The 20,278-nt window shown below is 36.8% G+C and overlaps 1 protein-coding gene across 2 annotated transcripts in view; it reads right to left on the bottom strand.

Moving 5' to 3' along the window:
* SMARCC1 (SWI/SNF related BAF chromatin remodeling complex subunit C1) overlaps positions 1-20,278 on the bottom strand; it is a 173,024-nt gene that overhangs the window by 122,270 nt on the left and 30,476 nt on the right. For both annotated transcript variants that reach the window (XM_072653841.1, XM_072653833.1), the window contains exons 3-6: positions 12,961-13,046; positions 7,153-7,234; positions 4,174-4,266; positions 340-409 (exon numbers count right to left, since the gene is read on the bottom strand). In XM_072653841.1, the coding sequence (XP_072509942.1) occupies positions 340-409; positions 4,174-4,266; positions 7,153-7,234; positions 12,961-13,046 (331 nt within the window). The remainder of the gene's footprint in view (positions 1-339; positions 410-4,173; positions 4,267-7,152; positions 7,235-12,960; positions 13,047-20,278) is intronic.

Consider the following 20,278-nt stretch of genomic DNA (forward strand, 5'->3'; position numbering starts at 1 on the left):
TTGGTAGAGAAATGATCATTTGAAAATGACAAAATGGAGTCCCTGGGGCATACTGAAAAATAGTCTATATGGATCCACACAAGATAAGAGGCACTTTAGACAATGCACTGAGGAACCTCTGCTGCCATGAAGGATTTGTAGCAGGTCCTCAGTTTTTTAAGGTATAAGTGTCACTTTATTCTTAGTTTCTGTCTTCAGGATATCCTGTACCAATTAGCTGAGGCAAGGCTTTCCAAAGAAGAAAGAATCATTTTTAAAAAGGATTATATTTAGCATGATGTATGGTTTTCAAATCTTTTCTGTATGAATTATCATAACAGCACACAAACATTGACTTACCATCCTCCAGTGAGGTAGGATTAGGATAAATGTGATGAGAGGCTTTTGATTTTTCATCAGTGAATGTTCCCTGAAGGAGGCGTATACAAAAAGAATGATAAGACATTTGGAAAATAATTCACTTTTATCAGATGCTAAATAACAACAGCAATGGTAATAAAGAGAGGAAAAGCAAGCTATTAAGTATATGTGGTAATGGTACTTTCTTTACTCAGAAAAGGGAACACAAACTTTACGTTTTAGAAATATTGCTGAATGGTGTTCACAATGGGAAACAGGTAAGCCAAATTAGAAAATAACATACAATTGAGACATTTAACATTTTAAACAGAAACTAAGGGAAAGAACTAATATGGTACAAGGCAAGTCCCAGAATTCAGGGAGAAAAAGGGATAGGTTTTTCCAAGTTAAAGAAGGAAAGATATCTAGCCATCACAAATGTTACAGTCAGCACAGCATTATAATGTACATTTCCTGATATAATGGAGAGAACAATTTATCTGTTATCAGATGGTCTGGGCTTACACACCAGCAATGCTAGTTACTAGGTATGTGATCTCACTTAATCTCTCCGCTTCTGTGTCCTCATCTAGAAGATAAGGAAGCTGAATTAAATTGCCCTCTCATGCTTCTTCCAAGTCTATTCTCTTGGCCAAGACATGAAAGGAAAGGGGGTGTCCATGACTGAGGAATGGCCAAGTAACTGCACACATGAATTGTAAGGAATGTATGCTCATACTATAACGAAGGTCCAACATGAAGATTTCAGAAAAATGTGCAAAGTTTCCATAGACTAACGTAATAAGAAATAAACCTGATCAAAAGAACAATTTACAGGACAATCAAAATAATAAAACAGGATTCTTAACCTAGGGTCAATGGATGGATTTCTGGGGAGTTCCTGAACTTATTCTTTTTCACATTTTAATGACCATTTTTAAATACCTGGTTTCTTCTGTAATCCTATATATGTCATCTAAGGTATTTAAAAACCATCATTCCAAGATGGGATCTACAGGACCCATTTCCCCAGACTATCAAAAGTGGCCATGAGACAAAAAAGGTTAAGAACCCTTTATATAAAAGGCAACCACAGTGGAAGACTTCTAAACCGCTTGATGCAATGACCAATTAGAAATTCAGAGGACTGGGAGGGAGTACACAGAAAGTACACAGTAAAGCATTCCTTTTCAGACATGGTCAATGTTTCATTGCACTGTGTTACTAAGAAGGGTTCTCAGTGGGGAAGGGGGAACAATGCCAATAGGAAGAGAGAGTGATGTTAAAAAAAGATTAAAACACCAATAAACTTTCAAATAGAAATCAATTCTATGATTTTCCACCTGAGTAATGCTATACATTCTAAAGCCAACACAAGCTTTCACCATTTCATCATTATTTTGTAGCCTTAAAATATTTTTTTGGTGCAATACAGTAAACAGAAAATAAATAACGTACAGAAGAACTGCATTGTAAACATTTTCCCAAAAAAAGGGTTAAAGGAAAACATGGCAAAAAGGATAAATAATCTCAAGGTTTGTGAAGTTCTTGGACTAACACGTATAAACAAAATGTAAACAAACCAACCTATATTAAGTAAGCCTTCTAAAAACACATGGCAATAAAGCATACAACATAAGTAGACGTAAAAAAATAACACCTATGGTAACAGGGAAAAGAAAATAAAATTTCAAATTCAAAAAAAATTCAAATTTTATTTCATATATTCAATTCCAGAACTCTTAATGTTCACCAAACATTCAAATATGATTTTCCAGTTATTTCATTAAATATATGAACAACGAAAAGATTAGTAATTTTAGCTTATTTACTAAGAGTATGGGATGAAGTTAGAGCTCTTGGTGTAGTTAAATTGCCAATTTAAGTACTATCTTGAGTAGAGTAACAACCAAGTATAGAGCAATGTGTGCTAAATCTCTATAGAAAAGATAAAACTTACTTTTCATCTTAAAAACACAGATAGGTTATTTTTACAGAAATTATAATTCAAATTGAAAGCTTAAGCCAAATATTAAAGCAATATTCTCTCTTTCAGGATAGCAGTACTACTTTCAGAAAACTAATACTTTAAGAAAATTGAAACCAATTTTAAGCAAACAAGAGCAACAGGATTCCAATGACCCAAGACAATCCTGAAGGACTTATGGTGACAACTGCTGCCCATCTCCACGGAAAGAACTGCTGGAGACTAACTGGAAACTGAAGTGTACTTGTTCTTTCTTTTTCTTGAGGGTATTTTGCCTGTTTCCTTTCGCAACATGACTAACATGGAAGTATGTTTTGCATGCTGCACACGTACAACCTATATGAAATTGCTTGTCTCCCCAATGAGGGGGGAAGATAGGAGGAAGGGAGGGAAAAAATTGGGGAGTCATAAATTTTTTTTAAATCAACGTTAAAAATGGTTTTAACAAGCAATTAGGGAATAAATAAAATATTAAATGAAGAAAACAACAAGAAAACAAGAGCTACTCAACAAGTGCTTGTCCAAACTAAGTTCCTCACCAAAAAACAGACTCCTTAGGACTGTTGGTCAAACAATTTAACTCTTATGGTTTTAAAGGCAGGGTCTGAAAATTCTTTGGTTCATGCCAAATAATTCCTTATTTTTTATTATAATTTTTATAATAATGTTTATTATAATTTATTATAGTTTTATTATAATTCGTTCCTTACAATATCATCATGGTAGTCAATGATATACTTTTACTTCAAATTTCAGCAGTGCAGTTCATTTTTCCTATTAAAATTCATTCTTGGTTTAGTAATCACCGTCACTTAAAAAGAAATCCACAACAGCACACAGGCAATGTTAACATGATTGGGGACACCATAGGTTTCAGAGCTGTAACTACAGCGACTCTACTGAAATGAGTCTAGAAAGTAATAAACAGAAGGAGGGAGCTAGCAGCTAATAGAGCCAATCTACCTATTAAAAATCTAACAATATGTATAAATATAACAAAAAATTTTCTGCTGATTCTTAACACTGTCTTTCACAATGCTTGAACACTCTCAACTCACAAGGTAGAGAGGAGCAAAAGGTTTTATAGAAGACAAAAGGAGATTGAGTTACCAATAAAACATAATCCTCTAATTCTATGAATCACTATCCATCAGTGATTTCCAAAATTCCTTCCAACTGTTTCATTTTTTTAAAAAAACATACACACAGAGGTCTCTCAGAAATCAATGATCTAGTTTTAGTATTCAATCAGGGAAAGTACTGCATCCATTTTATAGATAGGATACTTGAGACACTGAGAGACAAAATATTAACTTGCTCAATAACTACAGACATGACATCAACCAGAGATAAAGTTACCAGTCCAAGGTCATGCAGTGACAAAGGCAGAACTAGAGCATCCTTAACCTTGACAATTCATATTACGGAGGAAAAGCAGTGGCGACAATGCAAGTACTGGTAGAGCAAAAACAAATTTAAGGGTCAAAGAGAATTGGAGGTGGTAGGACTTTCCTATTTCATAAGTCTGCTTCTGGATAACACCTGCTACTCTACAACTATTCTATTCTAGGTCAGATCATATAAATTATTAGATGCCTTGGTGATAATGAACATAATAGTTTCCTTCATTCAGGAGAAAGTAACTCAGAGTAAGTGAAAGGTACCAGCACTTACAACCTCAGTGAAGATTAAATACTAAGAATACAACATGAATGGAGAAAACTGTTGGTACAAGAGACCCTGAGCACCAGTTAACATTTTAACACATACATAAACAAGGTCACGGAAGTGACTTGTGAAGCTGTCGTATTAGATAAACTATGCAAAAATTCCGGATAATCCTCTACCTGATGTCGTTTGACAATGTCCTTTAGTTTGTTAGCCAACTTCAGTTCAATGTCTGGAATGAGGTAGATGTTAGGTCTGCTCAGACAGTTGTTCTAAAGAAAAAAATGAAAGTTTTATTTAATGGTACAAAGCAAGCTAGCTATGGATTGTCCATCAAATTCCAAAATTAATCCAAGGAACATACATAGGACTCTCAGATAAAACAGTGGTTTACTAATACTTCTCTCCGTAATCTTAAGCTTACTCCAATGTTCATAAGTATAAAGTAAGTGTGGTCAGATAAAAAAATTTTATTTGAAAAGAAAGGTTATCCCAAACTCATTATGCAGTCATAGACTTGGTAGAAAAGGCACTACATGGAAAAGTGTTGCTCCAGGTTTCTTATTCCACTTCTAAATGTAGGAAATACCAGAAGTTTAAGAATTGCATGAGGTCTTCCTCATACCAAAAACAAAACACAACAAAAAACAGCATGACTTCTCTTTACCAAGGGAAGAGAGAAAGAAACAAACAGGACAAGGCAATATAGTATACTGAAACCAGGTGGGACCTGTAATTTCCTTTGATTTGGGGAACAACTTCCACCACAGTAGACTGGCAACTACTCTGCAACATATACTCTTAGAGAATCACCTGGAGTACAGAGAGAGATAGAGTGACTTGCTTTTGGTCACAAAACCAGTTTATATAGATTAGAACCCAAGTCTTCCAAAATCCATGGCTGATTCTCTACACTCTATGCCATTCTGCTTCTCCTATTGATAAGACAGCTTCATCTTCAATGTGCTGACTAAAATTTGACATTCCACTAAATAAAGTTATCATTTACTTGTTAAACAATTAGCATAATATAGAGAACTGACTCAAATGTATAATCATACAAGTCATTCCCCAATTGATAAATGGTCAAAGGATATGAACAGGCAATTTTCTGAAGAAGAAATTAAAGATATCTATAATCATATGAAAAAATGCTCTAAATCACTGTTGATTAGAGAGATGCAAATCAAAACAACTCTGAGGTACCACATCACACCTATAAGATTGGCAAACATGACAGAACAAGAAAATGATAAATGCTGGAGAGGATGTGGGAGAGTTGGAACACTAATTCATTGTTGGTGGAGCTGCGAGCTGATCCAACCATTCTGGAGAGCAATTTGGAACTATGCCCAAAGGGCTACAAAAATGTGCATACCCTTTGACCCAGCAATATCACTACTAGGACTGTATCCCCAAGAGATCATAAAAATGGGAAAGGGTCCCACATGTACAAAAATATTTATAGCAGCACTCTTTGTAGTTGCCAAAAACTGGAAGTCAAGGGGATGTCCATCAATTGGGGAACGGCTGAATAAATTATGGTATATGAATGTAATGAAGTACTATTGTGCCATAAGAAATGATGAACAAGAAGACTTCAGAGAGGCCTGGAAGGACTTATATGACCTGATGCTGAGTGAAAGGAGCAGAACCAGGAGAACTTTGTGCACAGCAACGACCACAGTGTGCAAGAGTTTTTTCTGGTAGACTTGGAATTTGGAATTTTGTAATAACGCAAGAACTTCTTAAAAATAATAATAATAATAATAAAATCCCAATGGTGGTTCTCTAAGGCAAAATGCCTTCCACACTTAGAGAAAGAAATATGGAAGTCATGCGCAGAATGCAGCAGATCATGCTTGTGTATGTGCATGTTTTTGTGTATAATGTTTTGATTTGTTATATGATTTCTTCCATTTATTTTAGTCTGACTACATAGCATGACTATAGTGAAAATGTACTCAATAGGAAAGTATATGTAGAACCTATACAGAACTATATGCAGTCATGGGGAGGGAGGGGGTAGTGGGGTGTAGGTGTGGGGGGGATAAAATCTCAATTGTATGGCAGTGATTGTTAAACAATAATAAATGAAAAAAAAAACAAACAAAAAAAACCAATTAGCATAGTAGACTGTACTAAGTCTTATAACAAATTTAAAAATGCTGAGATCATTGGCCATAGTTAACTTCCTTAGGGAAAACAATGCTAAAGCAAAATATTATGTCATCAAGGGCACACTGTGTAAGCATGCATAAAACTCAAATATGCATAAAAACTCAACTCATGTGAAGCTACTGAATATAGATTTTTATAATGCTGAGAGTTAAAGATCTTCCCCACCCATTAATGGGCCTGCCCATTAAGGGAAGCTTGATTAGGGGAGATTTTTTTTGTTGGAAGGCCCACATCTTTTGCTAATTTCTCATGAGGCACTGGTTCTCAAGGTTGTGATGCAATCTGGCTGTGAAAAGTGTATATATACTCTGAGGTGAGGTCCTGTTTTGGGTCTTACTCACTGGAAGTGTTTGTTTGGCCAGACTCTGGACAGCTGCTAAGGAGCCGCCCTGACTTTGAAAATCCAGATGTCGGTGCTTCTCTCTCTGGGAACAATGTATATATAGTCAGACAGTTGAATCTATCTGTTGCTCTGTGTATCTATTGCTTATAGTCAGACAACTGGAAACCCTGTGTGATCTTTGTTTCTCTGTATTTTCTCTGAAGTACAGGGTGCTGACTTTTTCTCCTGACCTAAGTGAATGATCTTTGCCTCTCTGTATTTTCTCTGAAGTTCAGGATGATATTTTCCTCTGAACTAAGTGAATGATATATGTGCTTGATTAAAGTGACTGCTGATCCCTCGAAAGATGTCTTTCCTTTTAGAAAAGCAGATCTAAGAATCTGTACAGCAGGCCCTTCTGTGTATGAAGGGGTCTTTGCTGATACAATTTTATAATTATCCCACCATAATTTAACAATTTTACTCTCTGCTTAAAGTTTTATACTACCAAATATTTTACAAAAACCCCAACAATGAAGATTTCAAAAATAATTTTAGTTTCTTCCAAAAAAGCCCAAATTTAGAATTCTAACAAAAGTATGCTTAGGAAACTTAGATTTTTAATCTAACTTGAAGAGCTGATGAATTATCTTGCCTGAACTAGTGTTTTTTCAATGTTCATAAACATCTCCACATTACGATCCATTCGGGAAGGATTCTGCAGGTCAAACCTTCTCCTGAAAGCAAAAAAAATAATCAGAAGCAAGTTTATTATTTCAAATAGCAATAGACTTTTTGTTCAATTTTCTCAAGAAAGCTTCACTGATCTAATAAGGAAAAGACATTTAAAAAAACTTATCCAAGAAAGTCATCATGACTCATTTGCTCACCAATGAAAACATCTCACCATTCATGTATATTTTTATATATGTTTTCCCACATTTTCAAATTTTAAGGAAAAGGGCATACTAAATCAATATTGAATAATAAAACCAATAAAGCAATGCTAACTATATGGAATAATTCAAATTTTCTTTTCTTTCAATTACTTTATGAATCTTAAAGTCATTAAAAAATTCACAGAAACTGCAAAGAAAAATCTATTGATAAAACCTAAAACATTCTTCTCTTTAATGATAAGGATTTAAAAAGATATGAGCAAGGAAAAGCACAGTCGGAGCTATATCTTCATATAGAGGAATTGCATTTCAGATGCAGAGATAGGCTTTAAAGAGAAAAATGCAAAAACCCTGAAATCTAAAGTACAACATCTTTAAAAGACTGACAGCTAGAAAGTGAAGATCTCTTTAAAAGAAAATAGTGTTTACCAGACAGCAAATCGATATGAGAAGATACAGCTAGTAGATCAATTCTGAAGAAGCAAGTTATGATTGAAATGAAGACAAAAAAATTTTTAATAGTAGTATTTTAATGTAACAAAGAAACACTGGCAACAAGAATACTACTATAAAGAACTAAGATAGCCAGGATCCAAAGTATTTCAATTCACTTCAAAATTATTAGTAAAAATGGCTATTTACATGCAACAGTGTTCTGGTTACAGTAATAAAAAAGAATGGTCTCTTCCCATAAAAAAGAGAAGATGAAGTCTTGCGTACAAATATCTGTCACATAGGTCATTAAGTTCTATTTCACTGATTCAAAACACAGGACAACAAAATAATCACTCCCAAGGGGCATGGTCAAGGAAAGTATTCGGTAGAAGACTATTTAACTTAGGACTGAAGTAGTAAGTTTTCATAGACCAAAATGAAGGGATAAACATTCCAGGTAGGAAAAATAAAATAAGCAAAGACCTCCAGAAGGAAGAGTTCAGTGCATGTATGTCTGTTTAAGCAACAAAGAATTTTAAAGATTTTCTAACCTATAGGACTTATGTTGGGAAATTAATGGGACCATCATTCATCAAGCATTTGGTAAGAGAGCCTACAAAGTGAAAGGCACTGAAGATATAGAACAAAAAACAATTAAAACCCTGCCATATAAGGACCGTGCATTTTAATGAAAGAATATAACATATACATAAATAAGTAAATGTAAAATAGAATTTCTGTGCTATTCTCTTCTCCTGAAAAGGCTGCTCTAGAGCATCAACTTCTAAGACTTGTGCTAAAAAAGGCTGGATTTCAAGATGGTGCCAGAAGATCCCTCTTCTAGTCCAATAAACAGATGACTCCTCAAGTCTCACCATGTGGTCAGATTTCCTCTCTTCAGGTCTATCATGGCGGCTGATAATACATGTGCCCTTGCTACTACTTACTGCCTCTTGCAAGAAACCAGAAATTTGTGAATTCTCCATTCAAGCCCAGTGAGACAAGTAAGTGCAACTCTACATGTTTCTGCCCTAGTAGTTACCACAGCAGGAGTCAGGATACCCAGGTCTATCTACAATTATGGATGTCTAGATAAAGCATACTAAAGGAAAAGAGCCTAAACCCATGCATATCTGATATGTGACAACCAGTCTTCATTCTTCCACAAAGAAAAAGGAAAAAAATTAAAATAAAGATTCCAAGTAGTCCATACATAACTGACATAATCTTTCCCTTCTGGGTGAGTCATACCTTCCATCCTTCTCCCAAATTAAAGTCTCCAGGCCATAGTCTATAATCCAAATTTTGTGGTTTAGTCTCTCTGGAAGAGACTGTTAACTGGAAAGATAAGGGTAAGAAGGTTAAGGGTGGGCTTAGATTGCAATTGACTTTGAAAGTCAAGCTATGAGGGGTGGAGCCAAGATGGCAGAGTAGAAGCATAGACATGTTAGAGCTCCTCCCCTAAACCTCTTAAAAAATCTATAAAAAATGACTCAACAAATTCTAAAGCAGCAGAAAGCCACAAAATGATGGACTGAATCAAATTTCCAGCCCAAGACAATCTGAAAGATTGATGGGAAGGGTCTACTGCACTGGGTTGGGAGTAGCACGTAGATCGGTGTGGGCTGCTTCTGCACCAACAAGGCTGGAGCAGGCCTTATGTGATGAATCGCTGGCGGCAGCTGCGCTTTCCAAGCTTCTCAACCCACAAATGCCAAAGACAGCTTCGAAGGTCAGTGGCAAGTCTCATCTGGCTGACAGAGGAGCATGACCTGGCTCCAGCCCTACAGTGGCTGCTTCTGAAGCATTTCATTTAACAAAGAGCTCAAAAGTCAAGTAGTTGGCAGGGAAAATGAGCAAGTGGGGGAAAAAGAAACAGATTATACATTCTTACTTTCTCAGTGAAGAAGTATTTCTTACATCATCAGTGACAAGAAAGATCAAAACATACAACCAAAAGAAAACAACAAAGCCAAAAGGTCCTGCATCCAAAGCCTCCAAGAAAAATATGAACTGATCTCAGGGCATGGAAGAGCTCAAAAAGCCAAAGAGGAGAAGAATGCCTTAAAAAGTAGAATGGACCAAATGCAAAATGAGGTCCAAAAACTCGCTGAAGAAAATAATTCCTTCAAAATTAGAATGGAGCAAATGAAAGCTAATGACTTTATGAGAAATCAAGAATTATAAAACAAAATCAAAAAAATAGAAGACAATGTGATGTATCTCACTGGAAAAACAACTGACCTGGAAAATGGATCCAGGAGAGACAATTTAAAGATTATTGGAATATCAGAAAGCCATAATCAAAAATGCAGCCTAGACATCATCGTTCAAAAAATTATCTAGGAAAACTGCCCTGATATTCTAAAACCAGAGGGTAAAATAGAAATGGAAAGAATCCACCTATCACCTCCTGAAAGAGATCACAAATATTGCAGCCAAATTCCAGAGGTTCCAGTTCAAGGAGAAAATATTACAAGCAGCCAGAAAGAAATAATTCAAGTATTACGGAAACACAATCAGTATAACACAAGATTTAGCAGCTTCTACATGAAAGGATAAGCGCTTGGAATGTGATATTCCAGAGGTCAAAGGAGATAGGACTAAAACCAAGAATCACCTACCCAGCAAAACTGAGTATCATACTTCAGGGGGAAAAAACAGAACTTCAATGAAATAGAGGACTTCCAAGTATTCTTGTTGAAAAGACCAGAATTGAATAGAAAATCTGACTTTCAAATACAAGAATCAAAAGAAGCATGAAAAGGTAAACAGGAAAGAGAAACCATGTTGTTTTTGTTGTTGTGTCCGTCTTCAATGCCTAAAAAGACCATGCCATCAGAGAAATGATGACATGACTTGGACATGACTTTGTTTTGAGTGAGGGAGGGCTATTCAAGGTCACCAGTCTCACTTCTCCAGAGCCATCTGAGTCTAGTGACCAGTTATTCATCAGGATGACTGGAGATAACCTAGGATGCACTGGGAGACCTTGGTCCCATAAAAAAACCAAAGAAATAAAAATTGCTATAGTGAGAAACCCTTTTATGAAACAATTGGTCAGTGTTAACAGGAACCTACAAAAGATGAGTTCTTCTACAATGTCAAGTGGAAAAACATAGTATACAGAACAAAGGTCCAGGGTTGCCAGTCTCCTTTTGTCAAGTCTTTGTAAATTCTCTGGCCAAATAACAACATATTAACTATATTCACAAAAACCATCAGATTTATTTGTAAGATACTAGCAAAAAACAGGAATAAGTGACAGAAAATCCATTCAAAAACACAGAATACATAAAATAGCTGAGAGTTAACTAACCTACTGAGACAAAGTCAATATTTACATAATTAACTACAAAACACTTTGCAGGAACAAAAGAAATTATTAAAGTGCTACTCACTTTTAAATTAGTTTGATTGGGCCTAAAAATGAGAATACTATTAAACTGACTTTTGCAGATTTAGTGGTATGCCAAATAGACTATTAAGGTTATAATATATATGCTTTACAGAACCAAATAAGATAATGAAAAAAATTCTTACATCAGGATGGTGGCAGTGTTAGAAAAGGGGAAGTACGGGAAAGATTATGAAGATATAATTACTAGGCGGTAGGAGAGAGGAATTAAGGATGACATACAGGCTGCAAGATAGGGTGACTGTCCTCTGTATTAACAAGAAAGATAGGAAGAAGTATTCTATCATTAGTCCTCTGAAACATGTCCCACTATACTTAATCAAAATTCTGCGGTCTTTTGCTGTGTTTCAGTACCAGATGTATTAAATTTATATAGTTCTCCTGTTTTACTTTCTTCACTTTAGTTTATAAAAAAAGTTTCAGGTTGCAATGGTAATTTAAATTGGAAAATCTTTCCCATTCATTAATAGGCCCATGAGACCTGCTTTAATCACAAGGAAGCCTAAGTCACATGTGGTAGGAGGAGTTTGCTGAACAGTTAGAACAGGAAGGGTAGAGCAGAGCTGGAAGGAAACCGGTCATGAGAACAGTCAAAGCTAGGAAGGATGCAGGCGAGCAGGCTGCTGGCTAATGTGAGTGAAAGTGATTGTTTGTGATTTGTTTAAGGGACCTGGTTTGTGGGAAGCCTAACAGAGGGAAGGCTTAGGGATGATATTGTTCTCTGCATTGTTGTTGTGTATAGATTTTTGTTACTATGATGGATTTGGCTTTCTGGTGTCTGAATAAATGTTTTGGTTCTGTCTTCCACGTGGAGAGTCTGTGATTTTTGGCGATTCACAATAACACTGAGATATTCATGACCAGTGTAGGCACTATGAATATCACATTGGCATTACACAGGTTCACTGAATATCTCATTTTTACATAAAGGGTAATAATATTTAAGTATTCTTCACACAATGGGCATACACTTCATTTCCAGTTTTTTGCTACTTTTTTTTTATATTTATTCTTATTTTTTAAAATTTATTTATTTAACTTTTAACATTCATTTCCACAAAATCTTCGGTTCCAAATTTTCTCCCCATTTTTTTGCTACTACTTAAAGAGAAGCTATGGATATTTTGTTATGGATGGTACTTTTCTTTAACCTAGGTATCTTTCCACTCTCTTCCTACTGGATGAAGAGGTAATCATTCTTCTCAAGAAAAGTAGATTTAGCTATGCATATACTATTGCTTATAAATCTCCATTCTGCTAATATACTCACATATAATTTTATAATAATAAAGACAACAAAATTTTACAATTTTACTCCTGGGAATTATTGCATTACAGATTAAATTATCAGAAGATATTATTAAGATTTTCAAAAATTTGCTACCTACAAACAATGAAGGATCGTTTTATTTCTTAACAGTTAGAAATCACAAGATCCAGTAAATACAAGAAAACTTTCTAGTTTTAGAATAATAAAGTTATTTTATTTAATATAAATGTAACTATGTCTCATAACTAAATTACTCATATTTGAAATAAATAGCTCTTTCAAGTTAGGCATAAAATAAATTTCACATCTCAGGACAGATTTCACACTATGTCCACACTATCTCCCATTCCCTATGAAAACTATCACACTTAATCAGACTAGAGGTACTCTTATAAAATGTCAATGTTATGTCAAATTATACAAATAAAGATGAAAGCTTACCATCCCTGTTCGTTTTTATACTTGTAAGCAGCCCCAAGAATGTGACACAAGGTACCCCCAGCTTTGAAATCCATGAAGCACTTTGCCTGGAAACAATACATATAATGATGAGTTATACAAGTGAACAATATTATAATAGATACTTCACTACTAAATGACAAAAATCCATTACAGGTAACTTCCAATGAAGATTCATGACTGAAATTATTTATCTATTCAGAAATACAGCAAATATTCTTGAAAAAAAAATTCTATCCTGGGGGACGGAGCCAAGATGGCAGAGTAGAAAGGCACAGATACAGAGGCTCTCCCCACACAGCCCATAAGAAACCTGCAGAGAGGGACTCTCAACAAATTTTGGAGCAGCAGAAGTGGAGAACAACAGAGTGGAGGAGATTTCCAGCCCAAGGTGACCTGAAAGGCCCACGGAAATGTCTGTTGCACGCGATGCAGAGTTGAGCCCAGCCTTGGCTGGTTGGCACGGCTTGTGAACAGCCCTCAGAGGCAGAATCTCCAGTTGCAGAATCCCCAGTCCCAGTAGCAGCAAGTTCCCAGATCCCTCAACCCACAGGCGTCAAAGGTCAGTGATGGGGTTTTTTAAGCTGGCCAGGAAGGGAGAAGGGCCTTCCATAGCTCCAGCAACAGGCAGTGGCCACAAAGGCTGCACAGCAGCCCCTAGGGAAGCTCCATTGTTGGAATGTAAAAACCCCTGGGGGCACTGAGGAGTTGAGTCTTACCTCAGCCCTGAAGCAGCTGGCCTTTGTCTCACACTGAATGGCAGCCCCACCCATACACCTTATCTGAAAATCAGCCCCCAGTGCTGACTTGGTGGAGAGGGAAGCCAGGAGGCTATGGAGAGGTAAATGCTAAGATTCTGGGCACAGAAATCCCTCTCTGCATCCAGACCAGTACACACTTGATCGTGCCACCTTGGAGGAACTGAGATCTCACAGATTCCCAGAGTATACCCTACTCTTGACAAAGGACCCAAAAGTCAAGTAACTGGTTGGGAAAATGCCCAAAAAAGGGGAAAAAAAATAAGACTATAGAAGGTTACTTTCTTGGTGAACAGATATCTCCTCCCTTCCTTTCAGACGAGGAAGAACAATGCCTACCATGAGGGAAAGACATAAAAGTCAAGGCCCCTGCATCCCAAACATCCAAAATAAATATTCAATGGGCTCAGGCCATGGAAGAGCTCAAAAAGGATTTTGAAAATCAAGTAAGAGAGGTGGAGGAAAAACTGGGAAGAGAAATGAGAGAGATGCAAGAAAAGCATGAAAAGCAGGTCAACACCTTGCTAAAGGAGACCCCCAAAAAATGCTAAAGAAAATAACACCTTGAAAAATAGGCTAACTCAATTGGCAAAAGAGGGTCAAAAAGCCAATGAGGAGAAGAATGCTTTAAAAAGCAGAATTAGCCAAATGGAAAAGGAGGTTCAAAAGCTCACTGAAGAAAAGAGTTCTTTCAAAATTAGAATAGAACAGATGGAGGCTAATGAAACCAAGAAATCACAAAACAAAACCAAAAGAATGAAAAAATGGAAGATAATGTGAAATATCTCATTGGAAAAACAACTGACCTGGAAACCAGATCCAGGAGGGACAATTTAAAAATTAGGGGACTACCTGAAAGCCATGATCAAAAAAAGAGCCTACACATCATCTTTCATGAAATTATCAAGGAAAACTGCCCTGAGATTCTAGAACCAGAGGGCAAAATAAGTATTCAAGGAATCCACAGACCATCTCCTAAAAGAGATCCAAAAAGAGAAACTCCTAGGAACATTGTGGCCAAATTCCAGAGTTCCCTGGTCAAGGAGAAAATATTGCAAGCAGCTAGAAAGAAACAATTCAAGTATTGTGGAAATACAATCAGGAGAACACAAGATCTAGCAGCTTCTACATTAAGGGACTGACGGGCATGGAATAGGATATTCCAGAAGTCAAAGGAACTAGGACTAAAACCAAGAATCATCTACTCAGCAAAAACTGAGTATAATACTTCAGGGGAAAAAATGGTCTTTCAATGAAAATAGAGAACTTTCAAGCATTCTTGATGAAAAGACCAGAGCTGAAAAGAAAATTTGACTTTCAAACACAAGGATCAAGAGAAGCTGAAAGGGTAAACAGCAAAGAGTAGTCATAAGGGACTTACTAAAGTTGAACTGTTTACATTCCTACAGGGCAAGACAATATTTGTAACTCTTGAAACTTTTTTCAGTATCTGGGTAGTTGGTGGAATTACACACACACACACACACACACACACACACACACACACACAGAGCACAGGGTGAATTGAATAGGATGGGATCATATCTTTAAATAATGAAATTAAGCGGTGAGAGAGAAATATATTGGGAGGAGGAAGGGAGAAATGGAATGGGGCAAATTATCTCTCAGAAGAAAGGTTAAGTAAAAGACTTTTCAGTGGAGGGAAAAACAGGGGAGGTGAGAGAAAAAAACATGAAGCTTACTCTCATCACATTCGACTAAAGGAAGGAATAAAATGCACACTCATTTTGGTATGAAAACCTATCTTACAATACAGGATAGTGGGGGAGAAAGGGATAAGCAGGGTCGGAGGGATAATGAAGGGAGGGCAGTGGGAGGAGGGAGCAATTCTGGGGAGGGATAGGATCAAAAGAGAGAATAGAAGCAATGGGGGGCAGGATAGGATGGAGGGAAATATAGTTAGTCTTACTACACAACATGACTATTATAGAAGTCATTTGCAAAACTACACAGATATGGCCTATATTGAATTGCTTGCCTTCCCAAAGGGAATGGGTGGGGAGGGAGGGATGAAGAGAAGTTGGAACTCAAAAGTTTTAGGAACAACTCTTGAGTATTGTTCTTGCAACCAGGAAATAAGAAATACAGGTAATGGGGTAGAGAAATTTATCTTGCCCTTCAGGACAAAAGAGAAGATGGGGATAAGGGAAGGGAGGGATGCTAGAAGGGAGGACAGACTGCTGATAGGGGTAATTAGAATGCTCGGCATTTAGGCGAGGGGGGATGGAAGAAATGGGAAGAAAATTTGGAACCCAAAATTTTGTGGAAATGAATGTTGAAAACTTAAATAAATAAATTTAAATTAAAAAAAAGAAAAAAGAAAAAAATCCTATCCTTTAAGGAAAACTTAAGAAATCACAATGTGCATTTATCAAAGATAAATCAAAGATAAAGATAAAAAAGGACTCACTGACTTTGCTATCAAGCAATAAGTATTTTATTAAGTGCCTGCTATGTGAAATGTAGAAAAGTGGTAGTAATATCAAGACAAAAATTAAGCAACCTTTGCCCACGAGGAGTTTTCATTTTCTTTGTTTTCTTTGGGCGGGAGGTGGCACTTAAATAATTACATATGCTACATACGTAAAATGAATTCAGTTAACTTTTGGGGGACGAGCACAACAGTAGCCCAAGAGATTCCCTTTTGTCAAAGGTAATCCCAACATGAGGAGACTTCTGTGAAAACAGAGTTTGTCACAAGAGAAATTAATATGCATCCAAGTGCACACAGTCCTTAGGGAAGTTTGCATATTTATGGCAGTACAACAAAAGGAGGAGTAAAAACATGAAGGGGAGTGGCATGAGAAGGAAGAGGTGGGAAAAAGAATAAAACTCCCAAAAGGGAGGAGCAAGGCCATGGCAGAAGCCACATTCTTTTCCCTTGGGAACCACCAGACTCTGAAGATAGGTGGGTCTGTTTATCTGCAAAGGCCCCTGCTGCACAAGCATCATCCCAGCCTGGCACAGACTGGCTGGTACACACAGAGAATCCAGATTGGGGTGCAACAACAAATTGCGTCAGCTGAGGGAGCTCAGAGCGGGGGCGGGGGGGACTTGATCCCTGACACATTCAGGGCCTCATGCTTGCTCAGGGTTCAGAGTTTCTGGAAAATAAGTAAACTCAAAAAGATAAGTTCAGGGGATACTTTAATATCACTTAAGACTATGCTGTTAGTTATTTATAAAAATTCCATTTATACAAAATTATTTCAAAAATCTTTTGAGTGGAGGGCAAAATCAAGATGGTAGAGTACAGGCCAGAACCCAACTGACATCTCCGAATATTCCCCTCCAAATAATTTTAAAATAACATCTCAAATCAAATTTTGAATCAGCAGAGCCAACAAAAGTTCAGAGGGAGATACATTACCAGCTTTCAACAACTTAAGAGGTCCACAGGAGAGGTCTGTAATACTGGGGTGGGTTTAGGCTCAGAGTATAGCAGAGCACCAGTAGAGGGCCTTGGAGGCAGCCAGAAAAGCAGCAGCAGCTTTACAGGCTCTCAGCCCAGAGATGGTAAAAGGAGTGGGGTTTGTCGGAAAAAAAAAAAAAATGATTAGAAAAAGATTACAGAGGACTCTTTGCTGACACTGGGTTTAGCTGCCACTGATAGACAACTCTCTTGCCCATAAGTAGTTCGGGGTCTCAGAGGAGTGATTGTGACTGGTCACAAGGGAGAAGCAGACCTCAATAGTTCCAGAGCAAAGAGGATCACTAGCAGTTGCAGCTGCAGACCAGGAGTCCTTAATGGGTAAAGACCCCAGAGTGCAGACTAGGAGACCTGTAACTACCTCTCTCCCATGATAACACCTGGAGTACCTAAACTTGCAGACTCCCAGAACTAGCTTTGAAAACAAAATAGTGCAAAAATCCTGAAGCTTGTGATAATGTCTCCCCACCTCCAAGAGAGCAAAGTCCAACTTTAACATAAGATTCAAAGTGAAGTAATAGGCTGAGAAAATGAGCAAACAACAAAAAAAGAATTTTAGTACAAAAAGCTACTAGGGATCTGGGGGATGGGGAGAAGGCAGATCAAGATATAAAACTTAGAAGACAACAATAAGAAAACAGCTACAAGCAAAGACAAATTCTAACTGGACCCAAGGCCTACAAGAATTCCTAGAATAGTTAAAGAAAGACATAAGGGATGGAGGAAAAACTGTGAACAGAAATTAAATGAGAATAATTCCTTAAAAATCACGACTGGGCAACTAGAAGCTAATGACTCCATGAGATATCAAGAAATAATAAAACAAAGTAAAAAGAATGAAAAAATATTAGAAAATATAAAACATCTCATCAGGAAAACAACTGACCTGGAAAACAGATCAAGGGTTAGATAATTTAAAAATTACTAGACTACATGAAAGTCATAAACAATGAGCCTAGACATCATATTTCAAGAAAATACCAAGGAAAACTGTTCCAATATCTTAGATCCAAAGGGTAAAATGAAAATCCAAAGAATCCACTGATTACCTTCAGAAAGAGATTCCAAAATGAAAACTCCTAGAAATATTATACCCAAATCCTAGAGCTCCAAGGTAAAGAAGAAAACACTGCAGGCAGCCAGAAATAAACAATTCGAATATTGTAAAGCCATACTAAGGATCACAAAAGATTAAGCAGTACATGTTAAAAGGAGCAGAGGGTTTGGAATATGATATTCCAGGGGCAAAAGAGCTAGGATTACAAATGACTCAAAACTGAGTATAATCCACAGTAACAGCCACAGTTTACGAGGGCTATTTTTGATAAACTTAGCCCTTCACAGCAATACAAGGACCTAAAACATTTCCAAAGGACTCATGATGCAAACTGCCATCCCATCCAGAGAAAGAACTATGGAACTGTTATGCAGATTGAAGCAGACTATTCTCTCCTTTGTTATGTTTTGTTTCTCTCATGGTTTCTCCTGTTCGTTTTAGTTCTTCTATGCAATATGACAAATATGAAAATGTGTTTAACAGGAATGTATGTGTAGAACCCATATAAGATTGTATGCCATCTTAGGGAGAGAGGGGTAAGGGAGGGGGTGAAAATTTAGAACTTATGGAAGTGACTGTTGAAAACTGAAAACAAAATAATAAATTCTGGAGAAAAAAACTGAGTATAATCCTTCAAGAGCTAAAAATAGACATTTAGGCTTCTAAGGATTGTTGATGAAAAAAACAGCTGAAGAGAAGATCTGACTTTTCAACAGAAGACTCAAGAGAAGCATAAAAAAGTAAACATGGAAGAGTAATCACAGTGGAACTCAACAGAGCTAAGTTATTCACATTCCTATATGTGAAGATGATACATCCAGCACCTAATAATTTTATTATTAAGGCAGTTAAAAGGAGTCTGCACAGACAGAGGGCATGGGTATGAGTCACTTATATTGAGATGATCTCCCCCCCCCCCAAAAAAAAGGAATGTAGAGATGAGATGAGAAAGAGGGATACCCTGGGAGAAGGGAAAAGCAGAATGGGAAAATTTTCATGCACAAAAGTAGAACACAAGGAATACCTCCAATAGTGAAGGGGAAAATAGGGAGGCACACAGGTGGGGCAATGCCTGAACCTCACTTTCATTGGAATTAGTTCAATGAGGAAAAAAGAAATATAGACTCAATTGGGTATAGAAATTTACCTTACCCAACACCAATAGGGAGATAAAAGGGATAAGAGAAGGCTGAGGTGAGTGGGGGGAGAAGTGAGGGGATAAAGGAGAGGGCAGACTGGGGGAAGCAGCAATCTGAAGCAGGACAGACTTTGGAGAAGGGACAAGATAAAAAGAGAAAGATAAATGGAGGAAACCAGGATGGAGTAAAATGCACAGTTAGTAATTACAACTATGAATGTGAATGGGATGAGCTCACCCATAAAAATGGAAGTGGATAGCAGAATGGATTGGAAACCAGGATCTAACAATGTATTTTGTACAAGAGACAGGCTTGAGGCAGAAAAACCCAAACACAGTTAAAGGGCTGGAGCACATAATATGTCTCAGCTGAAGTTAAAAAAAAAAAAAGCAGGGGTAGCAATTATGATCTCAGATAAGCAAAAGCAAAATTAGACCTAACTGGAAGAGACAATCAAGGAAACTACATTTTGCTAAAAAGTACCACAGACAACGAAATAATATAAAAAAATTTTACAGCAAGTTTTTCTGATAAAGACCTTATTATTTCTCAAATATATAGGGAAGTCAAATTTATATAAAAATAAAAGCCATTCCCCAACTGATAAAACTGTAAACAGATATGAACAGGCAGCTTTCCAAAGCTATCTACAATGATATAAAAAAATGCACTAATTCACTATTGACTACAGAAAGGCAAATTAAAACAACTCTGAGGTACCACCTCACACCTATCAGATTGGCTCACATGATAGAAAAAGAAAATGACAAATTTTGGATGGGATGTGGAAAAACAGGGACACTAATGTACTACTGTTGGTGGAGTTGTAGACTGATAGAAGAAGAAACCAAAGCTCTCAGTAAGTCATGGAAAAATGCTCTAAATCACTAATGAT

The sequence above is a fragment of the Notamacropus eugenii genome, chromosome 1 (genome assembly GCF_028372415.1).
Source record: "Notamacropus eugenii isolate mMacEug1 chromosome 1, mMacEug1.pri_v2, whole genome shotgun sequence".
Classification (NCBI taxonomy): domain Eukaryota; kingdom Metazoa; phylum Chordata; class Mammalia; order Diprotodontia; family Macropodidae; genus Notamacropus; species Notamacropus eugenii.